Source organism: Mercenaria mercenaria, chromosome 9 (genome assembly GCF_021730395.1).
Source record: "Mercenaria mercenaria strain notata chromosome 9, MADL_Memer_1, whole genome shotgun sequence".
In the NCBI taxonomy this organism is placed as follows: Eukaryota; Metazoa; Mollusca; class Bivalvia; order Venerida; family Veneridae; genus Mercenaria; species Mercenaria mercenaria.
The window spans coordinates 26,662,989-26,675,745 of record NC_069369.1 but is presented as its reverse complement, the minus strand read 5'-3'; the positions used below and the strand labels follow the sequence as shown (position 1 = coordinate 26,675,745).

General features: G+C 34.8%; 1 protein-coding gene across 1 annotated transcript; it reads left to right on the top strand.

The window, feature by feature from the left end:
• Window positions 1-2,974: 2,974 nt before the first annotated feature.
• LOC128559239 (uncharacterized) lies at window positions 2,975-12,523 on the top strand. Its single transcript, XM_053550476.1, has 4 exons — window positions 2,975-3,060; window positions 8,379-8,516; window positions 10,406-10,566; window positions 11,976-12,523. The coding sequence occupies exons 3-4, from the start codon at window positions 10,464-10,466 to the stop codon at window positions 12,521-12,523; spliced, it is 651 nt and encodes a 216-aa protein (XP_053406451.1). The 5' UTR covers window positions 2,975-3,060; window positions 8,379-8,516; window positions 10,406-10,463.
• Window positions 12,524-12,757: the final 234 nt, after the last annotated feature.

Below are 12,757 nucleotides of genomic sequence, written 5' to 3'. Positions count from 1 at the left end.
ATGTCCTCTGTGTCGGTGCGACGTTAAACCCAACAAAAAAAATCACCAGTGACCAAGTCTGAATGCTATTTCATTTTAATAGTGGACATTCATTCTGTTCGGAAATATATAAAACTGAATGACATTGAACTACTGTTTGATTCGCCTTTTTCGTAATGCAGGTTTTCAACGATTTCTCTTGAAATTCTCTGACATAAATAAAAAGAACACCATTAGCAGGGATCAAATGCTGCGCCCCCGTGAAATTATTACGCCCAACGTATAACCGCTCATCGTGTATAAATAGTGATTAAGCACAGTTTTGTTATATAAATTCTTAATTCAACGGCGATGGCGTCGTCTTTAAAATATCTTGCGATCATTGAAACACCATATAATGACAAAACTTCAATATTACAATATATTTGACTATTGTGTTTCAGTCCTTTATTAGAAAATAAGCTTTCCTGTCAGAGTATGTATCACAACTGGTAAGCAGTGCCAAGGGTCCATATGATCATTACACCTTGCACTTCTTACAATCGCATTGGTATGTAATGTTTAAGAGCAATTATCAATCTCAACAAATTGAATACCATTATTTTATAATATTTTGAATCGAATATGACATTGCTTCATATATAAAGGTTTGACGGATTCTTTGGCTGATTGTTTAGGGACACACACGTACCTGATAAAATGTCATGACTATCTTCTTTGGTCTACCTTCGAATTAAGTCCGCCTGCTTAGCAAAATAGGAAGAGCGCTGATTTAATGATCACGTGGTCGCGAGTTCGATTCTCGGGCGGTGCGTATGTCTTACGCGAAAATTTGAACAAATACATTGTGTCTGAAGTCATTTCGTCCCCCAACACTGGTTCATTTGGAGAAGTTGGCATTTACTTGCGGAGAACATCAGAATCCTGAAACAATGGTAAGGTTAACTACCCGCCGTTACTAACTGAAAAACTGTTGGAAATCTGCGCTAAGCCCAATACAAACACATAAACATCCACAAAAATTGGTTAAGTTTTTCGAACCAGTCCACATTTTGACTAAAACTTGTCATATAGCTTTGAAACTTTCAACACTTGTGTACCATCACCAAGTCCAGTTTGAAACCAATTTTGTTATAGAACATTACCTAGATGCTATAACAAAATAGAGATGTTAGAAAATGTTATACAAAACATAGAATTAGCTCGCATAAATTAAAAATTGAGACAGGAAGATATTTATATAATAGCATCTATCAGATCAACGATTTTGTAAATGTTCCTTAAAACTCATCCCTGTCAGATAAAGATAAATTTATTTGTTTACTCAATAATGAAGATAATAGAATGTTGTTTTTGTGATTGGTCTTTCAATGTCATACTGAGAATATTTAATTACACATCTTTTGGTTAAGTGGGGTGTATTACAAGCCCTCCTTTAATACATTTTGGTTCGATTGTGTCACCTAGTCGTCATTTTGGCATCAATATAGATAACTGAAGATACCAAATCAAGGTCCAATTTTGTACTGATCCTTATCGCTTTAAAGAAACGTTATATGTTTCAGTGTACCATATCACAAAACATGCATATTATTTATGTATAGTAGTTTTAAATGGTAATTTTAGATTTTAAGTGTTGTATGTTTTACATATATCTCATTTAGGCCCTTATTCTGTTTAGAGTGGCTGCGCTCATTGTATTGTACAAATGTACATCTGTGCTGATGGGAATAACAACAGTGTTATAAAGTTCTTGTTATGATATATAGCCGACTGCTTTCACAGAAGCAACACATTAATGATTTTACATTAAACAATGGGTTAAAATACGCAGTTACATCTTGTTTTCAACACAATAATTAGCCATATGTATGTGATATTGGTATAAGAGATTTATGTCGATTTGATATTGAACTTTTGATTTTTTTTCTTATTACATGTATAGTGTCAAGGATTTCCCCCTGATATTATACCCTTATGTCTGGTTTACTAGAATCTAGAAAGCTGAAAACTTCATCAGACTAGTCAAATTGACATTTTAATTTCTTTCTACCCCATGTTCTTTTTTCAAGTTTAGATCTAGATCTAGTCATTTTAATGAATTCCTTTTAAGAAAGTTCTCGGTTATTTTAGTTACATTAGTTTTGCTCAGACATTCTTCCTTTAGAAACTTTAGGTCTTTATACATAAATAGTTTGTCAAAGTTGTACGCCCGAAATTGGTGAATAAAAGTTATTCTACTGGTACTGATGATAAACCCGGACAGATGATAAAGTCGACCACCTTGGAAATACTCGATTGCAATTGGTTATTTATAAAACTGAACACACCATCTAATAGTTTCCACTTAAAACACCAACTGGTGAAAACAAAAACAAAATTGGTAAATATTCTGTATAAATAAATGACTTACATTTATTTGTATAAAAATATTTATCCAAAATTACTGGGAAAGAGGGTGTTTTTACGCATGCTCACTGTCAGAACATGAATGCCTGACATTTGGTAACTTTTCATTACTTGATCAGGAATGGCTGTTGCAGCTTTTTGGGGAAAGTTTCAATATAGCCTAATAATACCAAGAAAATTTTGTAAATGACAACGTGTTCGAATTTATCACCAGTCAACATTCATACAGTCCCCATTTTACATACCCCTTTCACGGCCTCACTTCGTGTGAGTTTGCTTACGAAATATAAATTTGAATTATGTAAAGTTTTCAGCAAATGTTAAGCTTTATTTTGATACCGTCTATTGATTACAATTTGCAGAAGTAAAAAAGTTACAGGTAAAAAAACTCATTTTCTGTTCACGTTTATCATCAGTACCAGTAATGGTCCAGTATTCTATTCTATTATTCTAGTCTATTCTATACTATTCTTTTCTACACTCAATGCGTACCTACATCCAAAAGGTGCGCATTAATGTTTACGTTGTTTACCCCAGTCGTCAAGGGACGCGTAACTCTTATCTACCAATGTAGATCTACCCGGATGTTAGAAGACGAGAAGTTTCAGTAATTGTTAACTTCTCTTGAGAAAATACGCACTTATTAATCAGCACCGAGTAGGACAAGTTTAGGTTAGCATTTTATATAAAATGTTTGATGAATGTTTTAACACATTTGTGGTTTTTGCTTAAAACTTACGTTGAAATAGAGCTCTTAGATCTAGTCAACTTTCGTTTTCCATATGTACACACTCTGTTGTTTGTACTCTATTACAAGACCAGAACTCTAATGACAAATATTTTTATGAAGCTTATTGGGTGCTAAAACCTTGTCCTAGATGTTGACACGTAACTTTTGTTGTGTCTGCTGCTGACTGCATTTTTTCTGATGCATGTTACGATTATGATGTAGATGTGTTTTATTGTAATATAACCTCTTCTAATGTAAGCAAAGGTTTGCCTACGTTTTTTAAGAGAGATCGTGAAGCCGTTCAATCTCACGGGGGAGGAACTTATACACGAGACTCTGTTGTGGAGGATATCATGTTACATATTTAGGATGCTAACTGTTACAGTATTCCTGGATAACGTTACAACATTCGGAGGATAATAATCGCTGTCGGTGTTTTTGTTTGCTAATGAAATGGTAAAGATTTATCTCTTTTTTGCAAAAGTAAAAAATGTTTTTCTAGATCAATGGTATGTACGTCTGTTGAGACATGGTTTAACCTGCGAAACACAGTATATTGGTGTCTGTCAAGCGTTTAATGACAAAATTCGAAATTTTGATAGAACATTATCTAAAAGAAGTTGATTAAAATATATTTCAACCATATTTTATGCTCATTTGCATCGATAAAAACCCTCTTTAGGCATGCACTTATAATACGAGGTAGAAAAATCACTGTGGATCTAATTTTTCGTGGTTTTATAGAAGGTTACAGTTTAGCTGGTTATGTTCAATTGTGGGGTGCTACCTCTGGATGAATTACAGATTTAGGATGATAATTTTTTTTAATACATTTTGACAATATACAATACCAGGATAGCAAATGAAATTTATATAACATGAATTATGCGGGAATTTTTTTTTTTGTAATATGTAACAAATATATTATACCAAGTGCATTTTTTTCTAATTTCGAAATTCTAAATCAACATCCATGTATAATAAAATGATATAAACATTTTCAGTGGAAATGTTTATAATACCATAATCACCAATTCTCATTGAATCGTCGTTTGCACTTTAAATGGCTGTTCTTTTATAAATAGTACCTGTTTATGCTACATGTAGGGTAAAATGGGGTAACTGGGACACTTAAAGAAACACTGTTGAGTAATATTTTAGAAAGACAAAATATAAACCTGATTTATTGATATTTCAGTATGCGCAACCTATATAATATATGACGAATATAAACTTTTGCAAATACCTGATAACCTGTGATTAACTATAAATTAATTAAACATTGGTCAAGTGTCCCAAGTTACCCCAACCAGTTGGGGTAACTTGGGACATTTTAGTTTTATTAGAATTTATGTATATTACAGTCGCATTTATGACAAATGAAACCATTCATGTCCACAGTTCAAAAATGAATTCTAAACTGAAAATATAGCTCAGTATTAATTACAATTTATGACTTTTTTGTAAAACAAGGATGCTTAAAGAAATCAATATGTCCAATTTTTGCCTAAATTATGTCATTATTTGTTTCAATATATGCTTATTATATAAATCGTTTAAAATAAGAAAAAATGTTATAAGTGTAAATAACTATGTATGAACTAAACATAAACTTGACATAATCCATTATGTACTTATATATGTGACTTTTACACTTGAAACTGGTCAAAAGTTTTAAACAGTCTTAAACATAGATTTTATCAAATGTTAACGGGACAATTAAAATGTGTACCTTTTTTCACAAAGAAATAAGGACATTAACTAGCTTTTTGCATACGGGAAGACTCGGAGAGGAGGGGATGAAATATGAGGGGAATGAAGGTAGAGTTAAGGAGATCTAGAGGGACACATGGGCATACGCTCTCGGAAACTATTGGCAGCTGTACCCAAAATGTGTTTGGTGTTTGCTTTAGCCTGAATATTTGACACAACATCATCTTTTAAAGGAGTAATTAACTAAAAGAACTACTATGTTGGCTTGACTGTCAGTTGGTTCCTGCGCTTCACCTAGTATAAATACTGCTTATTAATATAAGATTTGCCGACAGTTTCTTTAAACATGAAAGAAATATCAGTATTAGCCTATTAGACTATCAAAAATTCTAAACTCACCAGATTTTACGCGGAATGAGTGGGAGGGGTTCACGGAACGACCTCCCTTTAAATAAGCTTATGTGACTAAACAGTGACTTAGATCATGTAAACTTGGTATCGGGTAGAATATTCAGTAGTTGCACCAGAGTCAAGCTAATATTATATTATGACCACGCCTGTGAACTAGTGGTATACTTACAAAATATCAGAGTTTCGTCATTACTAGACTTTCTTTCCTATTTTCATTTCATTTGTGGAAAAAAGATTAAAAGTTGACGATTTATAGTGGTTATGTCCAGTTATGTACAACAATTTATGTACTGTCCATTGGAGCATATCCCCTTTTTCTTCCAGCATCCAGTTTGTTCAAAAATAAAATCATGGTGCACTTTGTTCTTAACGACAGTGTCCCACTTGCCCCAATACATTGGGTAAGTGGGACACTTTTGAAGAGGAACGTTCAAAAATAAAGTATGTTGTAATTTCTCAAAAACAAATCTCATTGTATGAAACAGTAATGTGATACCTACAGTTTTGCAACTCTTCCCATAACTGAAGGTATCAACACATACCAATATAAATATTTTGGACATGCCATATTTCACAAACAAGCACCTGTTTTATAACGTCGTTGTCTGACGTCAACGCAACGGTTCATGACAGGCCACTTTATTATTCAAAATGAAAGTCAATAAAATAAAATTATTATAATTTTTTTTATAGAATTTAAAAAAAATAATGCCATGTCCTTGATTTGCAATGATACATAATACGCTTCAATATTTCAAACAAGTTAAATGCGATATTACATGTATACGAGAACCAGCTTCTTGCGTCAAAATTGACGTCACATTTATGATCAAGCCGTTTCGGTACCGAAATTAAATATCTTTAAGATCTTATTGATGTACCGACCACATGTAAGCAAATATATCTAGAAAGTCAGACGACTATTTCTACTGTGCGTTTCACTAGACAGGAACATAACGAGAATATTTTAATGCACCATCTGAAAAATAGGCATAATTATTTACAGCGTGTAATTTTATGTTTTCTTATTTTTATTTAATTAGTAATACTCTCAACATATGTCTAAGAAAATCGATTCTTACAATATTTTCCAATCCATCGGCAGAAAAGTTTTGTCATAATAGGCTTTAACACTGAATGTTCTTTTTCAACATATGATCTTATTTAGGGAACGTAACCAATATTTACCCCAATTTACTGAAAAGTGTCAAGTGTCCCAGTTTCCCCATTGTCCCAGTTACCCCATTTTACCCTACTATGCTAGCAAACGTCTTTAACAACGACTTAAATTACTAATACGCTTAAAAGAAAATATCCTCTCGGAATCGGTAATGGAGAACTAAAGAAATTAATTGACATTTCTTCCGACAACTCGCACATGTGCAATAAAACTTTATTTCAAATAACAAAAGATTCTTTTTTGTTAAACATGTATACGTGTTTACTGTTGGAACAACCATCGAATCATAGTCTGCTTGCAGGCGCCTAGCTGCCTACAAGCAGATATGCATCTGCGCAATGAAGATCTGGCAAGCATGCATAATCAAATAGGCTAATCTGAAGCATTCAATCTGTTTGGTCACAGTTAGGAGCCTATATCATTTAACAGAGGTTTTTATACGCAATTCATAGCTTAAATGTATAATGTTTCAGGATTTCAACTAAAAATATATGCGTCTTTGTCTTTGTGTGTATGCCGGTGTCAAGGGCTTTTCAGGACCGTGCGCCATTAGAAGGCATGTCTCAGGACTGTAACGCCCACCATCTGGCATTGTGTAAACGCGAGCACGAGCACATTTGTTCAAAAATTAGGAGTTACCTTATAACCATAGTAACTCGCTCTCTTCTTAGATTTGAACGAAAGTAATCTATGTGAATATAAATAAAGAAACACTTAGGACATTTTTCGATTTCGCTCCGCGATATCTTTGGTGATTTATTTGAGGTTATGAAAAAATTTAACAATCGATGTTTTTAGAGATTGTTCAAATGGTTGGTCAATTTGCATGGAAAAGGGATAGGAGATTTGCTCTGCATAAGTTGTATCATCAACTTCTCCCGTTAGGTGGAATGTTCTAGTATTTCTTTCCTGTGTTTTTAAACGTCGTTACAGCAACGCCACTCATCAACTGTTCATCATATGTGATTCTTCACATATCACAACCGACATCTTCTCCCGTTAGGTGGAATATCCTAGTATTTCTTTCCTGTGTTTTAAATGTCGTTACAGCAACGCCACACATGTCTAACTGCCTCAAATGACAAAATAAATGTTGTTTAGCAGTATTTACATTTAACAACAGAATCCTGAAGAAGGAAAAAAGTATCATCCTTAATCTGTAACACATTCAGAAGCAGCACCCCACAACTGTAACATATCCTGCTAAACTGCAACATTCTATAAAACCACGAAATATTAGATCAACAGTAATTTTTCTACCACGTATTATAAGGTCATGCCTGAAGAGGGTTTTAATAAATGCAAATGAGCATGAAATACTGTTGGAATATCTTTTAATCAATTTCTTTTAGGTAATTTTCTATCAAAATTTCGAATTTTGTCATAAAACGCTTAATTGACATTAACATACTGTGTTTCGCAGGTTAAACCATGTCTCAACAGACGTTCATATCACTGATCTAGAAATACAGTTTTTATTTTTGGAAAAAGAGATAAATCTTTACCACATCTTTGACAAACAAAACACCGACAGCGATTATTATCCTGCGAATGCTGTAACGTTATCCAGGAATATTGTAACAGTAGCATCCTAAATCTGTAACATGATATCCTCCACAACCGAGTCTCGTGTAACAGTTCCTCCCCCGTGAATCTAGTTTCAAAGCTCACGACCTGTAAATACCGGCTTGATGAGTTGAAAAATAGCCAACCCTATAAAACTAGATCTACCTCCCGTAAAAGGAGGCAGTCCAAAAGTAATAAATAAATAAAGAAATAAATAAATAGCCTAAATAATAATAATAATAGAGATCTATGTCTATGTTCTTTTTTCCCAAATTCTGAACCGGAAATTCCTCAATGACTGTTAACTGAAAAATATTAATATTATCCAAAAAATCTTTAGATCTATGTGTATCATGTTATGTTTCAATTTTCCTAATTTTGACTATTCAGAGGACGTTTTCCCGAATCCATCGGTGTTGGTGGCAATAAACCAATGCCTATAAAATGATGGAAAAATGGCGTGCAATGATATTAACGATGCGGTGTTAATGACCGGAACTATACGAGAAATGTAAATAAAGAAAGAGGGTAAGTAAATATTTTACTTTTGGTTATTATTCAATAAACGGGCAATGGTTCTAATAAAAAATGTTTATACTTTTTATGTACATATATATATAGGTAGATTTGAAGAGCGAAAGCGTTTCTTGCTCTGCGGAATTTTAAGGGTTGTGAAAAAGGACTGGTTCAAACCAAAAGTTAACATGTGCCGATATATTTCGCCCTAAGTTACAAGTCATCCTTCCGATCTTGTTGAATTGAACTTCTTGATAATCTATGACCTGTGTAATTTGTTGACTGGTTTCATACATCTATGAGCATTTCTGACCAAGAGAAAGAGCCAGAGCTGCAGAGGTGGCGCAAAGAACCAGTGTGGGAGCCAATTTCAGAGTGTTGAATGCTTTTAAGTTAAGTTTTCCGCAAACTATCCGTTTATCTTAGATTGTATTGAGAGAGCTTTGCACTTCTTTTCTCTGTTGTATCATGTTTAATGACTCTCATTAGCTGTACATAATATTTTAATTAAGATGAATTTACCGTTCGAGAACAGTTTTCATGGGCAGAGAAATTTAGAATTGAATTGATTAGTGTAAACTATGTGGCAACCGAGATGATTACAAAATTTGTTTTCACTTGTCCTATCGATAACCTATCGATAACAATCAAATTGCAGATTTCATGTTTTGGAAATGTTTATACCACATTAAAATCGGAGGGATATAGCTTTGTCACTGATCTTGTCCGTTTGTATGACGCTCTGCAGCCGTAGCTGCGCAAACAAATGTCATATTACGAGTTAATATTCAGTTAGTATTTGTATACATTCACAGCTTAGAACTACCCTGTATATTTATTGTAACAACTCATTAGAATTACAGAATCAACTTTGTATTATCAGAAGTATTGCCCCTTACTTGATACAAGTAATAATTTTGTTCACGTACTTGTCATACTATTTTAGTTATTAAAAGTTATTATATACAAACTTTAGTATGCAGTTAGCTTGTTTAATCAGAATCAACGTTTAACACACAGCTATTGTCCTGAATTTATCAAGCACTGTTTTTCATAGCCTATGAAGTCTCGTGACGTCTTTGATTTTTCACAGATTTTCTAATGAATTGTTACAACAAATAAACAGGGTAGCAGATGTGAGTCTATACACATACTAACTAAAGATAAACTAAATACGGCATTTTCCTCATCGAGCCCCACTCGGGGCGTTGAATTCTTAATATGAGGAAGCCATCAAGCTGGCTTACGGAAGGTCGGTAGTTCTACCCAGGTTCCCGCTCGTGATGAAATAATGCACTGGGGTCATCTCCCAACATCAAAGCTGGAAAATCGCCATACGAACTATGATTGTTTCGGTGCAACGTTAAACCCAACAAATAAATAAATTTGATTAGGCAGCTATGGATGTAGGACGACAGACAAACGGACACTAATAATGACACAACTCCGATTTTAATGAGGGAGAAATATCTCAAAACATGACTATGATTTATTTTTTATATATTTTTTTTTGGGTGGAGTAGTGGGGGGCGGGGGAAGGCGGGGGTTGCCCTTGTCACACAAAGTCGTCAAACCTTACAGGATTGTTACTCAGAACAGGAAGTTGTGGACCTGTTGTTTACATTTCAAACTCTCACAATTTGATGACACTCCTGTATTTTGTCATTGTTGGTTCCGTTCCACTAAAAGTAGTATTTAGGTCGCTAGTTATAAGGAAATACAGGAAAGGGTGTGTGTAATGAAATAACTGATTTTATTACATACTCTTTCTATTCCCCGTTAAGTTACACTGGTACCGGAAACGTCAATATTTTTCCATACACTGACGCCTGAATTTCGTATCGGGGCCCTTAACCTTGCAACTGTTTTATTCAGTTTACATATTTTTCTTTCCCTTGTAGATTTAGGCAAACCTGAAATATTGGACAGTAGACATCATTTAATTGTCTGTTCTGTAGAATGAGTGGAACACATCTTCCTGGGCTGTCAACAAGATTAAAGGCTAGCGCTGATACTCGAGTCCGAGTTGTTGAGATTGCTAGTAGCCACTCTCCTAACCAGGGTAGGTATGCTCTGCTTATCTGCTTAGCTATTCCTGTTTAAACTGTTATGTAATTTTTTAATATCATTCAGTCAGTATTGTATTGGGCTAAAGATGTTCTTTGACATTTATTAGACATAAGGTATCATATATTTGTTTTGTCAAGTGCCCCCTATAAAATATATTCAGGTCGTCACTCTTCAAGTGTGTTTCATATCGTGTTACAGAATGGAAATTAAAAAAAAACTGTTCTTAAAACTGCAAGGTTAGACTTTAGGTATAAATTAAGGGTTGGCTAGTGACCCATTGCAAACTTCGTATAAGCTGGACCCTTGTGGCCAAATTTGGGTCCACCGTAGGGGTTAATGTTTTATATAGCTACGTAGGGAAAACTTTTAACAAATCTTTTCCAGAAGTTCAATAACATTTCTGATTGTAAAATTGAGTTTACTGTGCCTTATATTACTCGCCCTAGACACAAATACACATTTAAAGTCCCGAACCGGTGTTTCTACGACTTCATCCGTCAGTCTGTCAGTCAGATAGTTGCAATAAGTGTTATGCTGCGATAACTTTATGAAGTTACAACATACTTTCTCACCAAACTTGACACATGGACATGATGGATTGGAAGCAATATGGAGACAATGCACGTCCTTTTATTTTAATGCTATTGAAAAACGTGGTTGCTTTGACAAAAGATTGTCATAAACGTGACAAAAGAGTAGGATCCAGAGATAACGTAAGAATACAAGATAGATTTCATGAAATTTGGTACATGGACAGATGGCAATTTGGAGAATATTTTCCTTTGCCTTTTTAGCCCCCGCCGAAGGCGGAGGGATACAGCTTTGGTGTTGTCCGTCCATCCGTCCGTCCGATCACACATTTTGGTATTAGGTGGTTTTTTTGGTGTGAAATAAGTATCATAAATCTTTACCATAATAAGACAACGTGTCATGCGCAAGACCCAGGCCCCTAGCTCATATGTCAAGGTCACACTTAGAGGTCAAATGTTACCGGGGTCTGTTTCGTGTTCGGTCCATACCTCGATCTGCCATCCATGAAGGGATTTTAAAATAACTTGGCATAAATGTTTACCATAATGAGACAATATGTTATGCTCAAGACACAGACACCTAGCTCTAAGGTCAAGGTCACACTTAGAAGTCAAAGGTTAAGAGGTGTGCGGTTCATAACTCTGCCATTCATTATTAGATTTTGAAATTACTTGGCATAAAAGTTTCCCATAAGACGATGTGTCATGCGCAAGATCAAGACCCCTAGCTCTAGGGTTAAGGTCAATGTCTCAAAATGATTCATACCTAAACTGTTCTGGCATATTTTGAGCAGGCAACTCTTGCATTCTTGGGCACGCTTCGGGGGCATTTGTCACTAATAGTGACAACTCTTGTTTCTTTTTGTTTTAGTTCCAAGTCCAGATATAGAAGATGACCAGAAACGTTGGCTTATCGTTGGAATTTGCCTGCATAGTGTGGTATCTCCAGCATTACGACAGTATATCCCGCCTGTTGTTAGCAAGCTGTACAGTAACTTACAACAGTCAGATCAGATTCATACGCAGACATACACCAACTATTTGAAACAATACAGAACCACAAACAAAGAACTTAATTATGAAGCAATTAACAACAATGCAGCAATACCTAAAGTTAGGGGAAAGAAGGATGTACAAAGATATGATTACAGAGTTACAAGTGCAGTTGATCTCACAAAGTTGTTTATGCAAACCCACATGGCTCACTACACTGGGTTTGACGACACCTGTGATTCTTCTGCCCTTCTTGGAATAATTATCAATATAGACAGCTTTCCAAATTTGATTAAACAAGTATCGGAGAAGGTAGTATTTTCATTATTTCGTGGTGCCGTACTGGGACTCGCTTTGGTACGCAAGCCAACACAACAAAATGAAACTAACAAAACGAAACTAACAATTACAAAAGATAGAACTTGACAGAACGATACATTAATTATTTTGTGCTGGCGCATGCCATCAGCAAAAGTTTTGTTTTGGCACATTAGCGCGCATGCACAGGAAATAAAATGTTTCCTTGTTCGCGGTGACGTGCACGACATTAACAAAGATTTCATTTTGATATGCTTGTGCGCGCGCCATCATGAAATAAAATATTTCGTTCTGTCGCGTTTTATGCTTTGTTTTGTCGCGTTGTTAGTTTCGTTTTGTCGT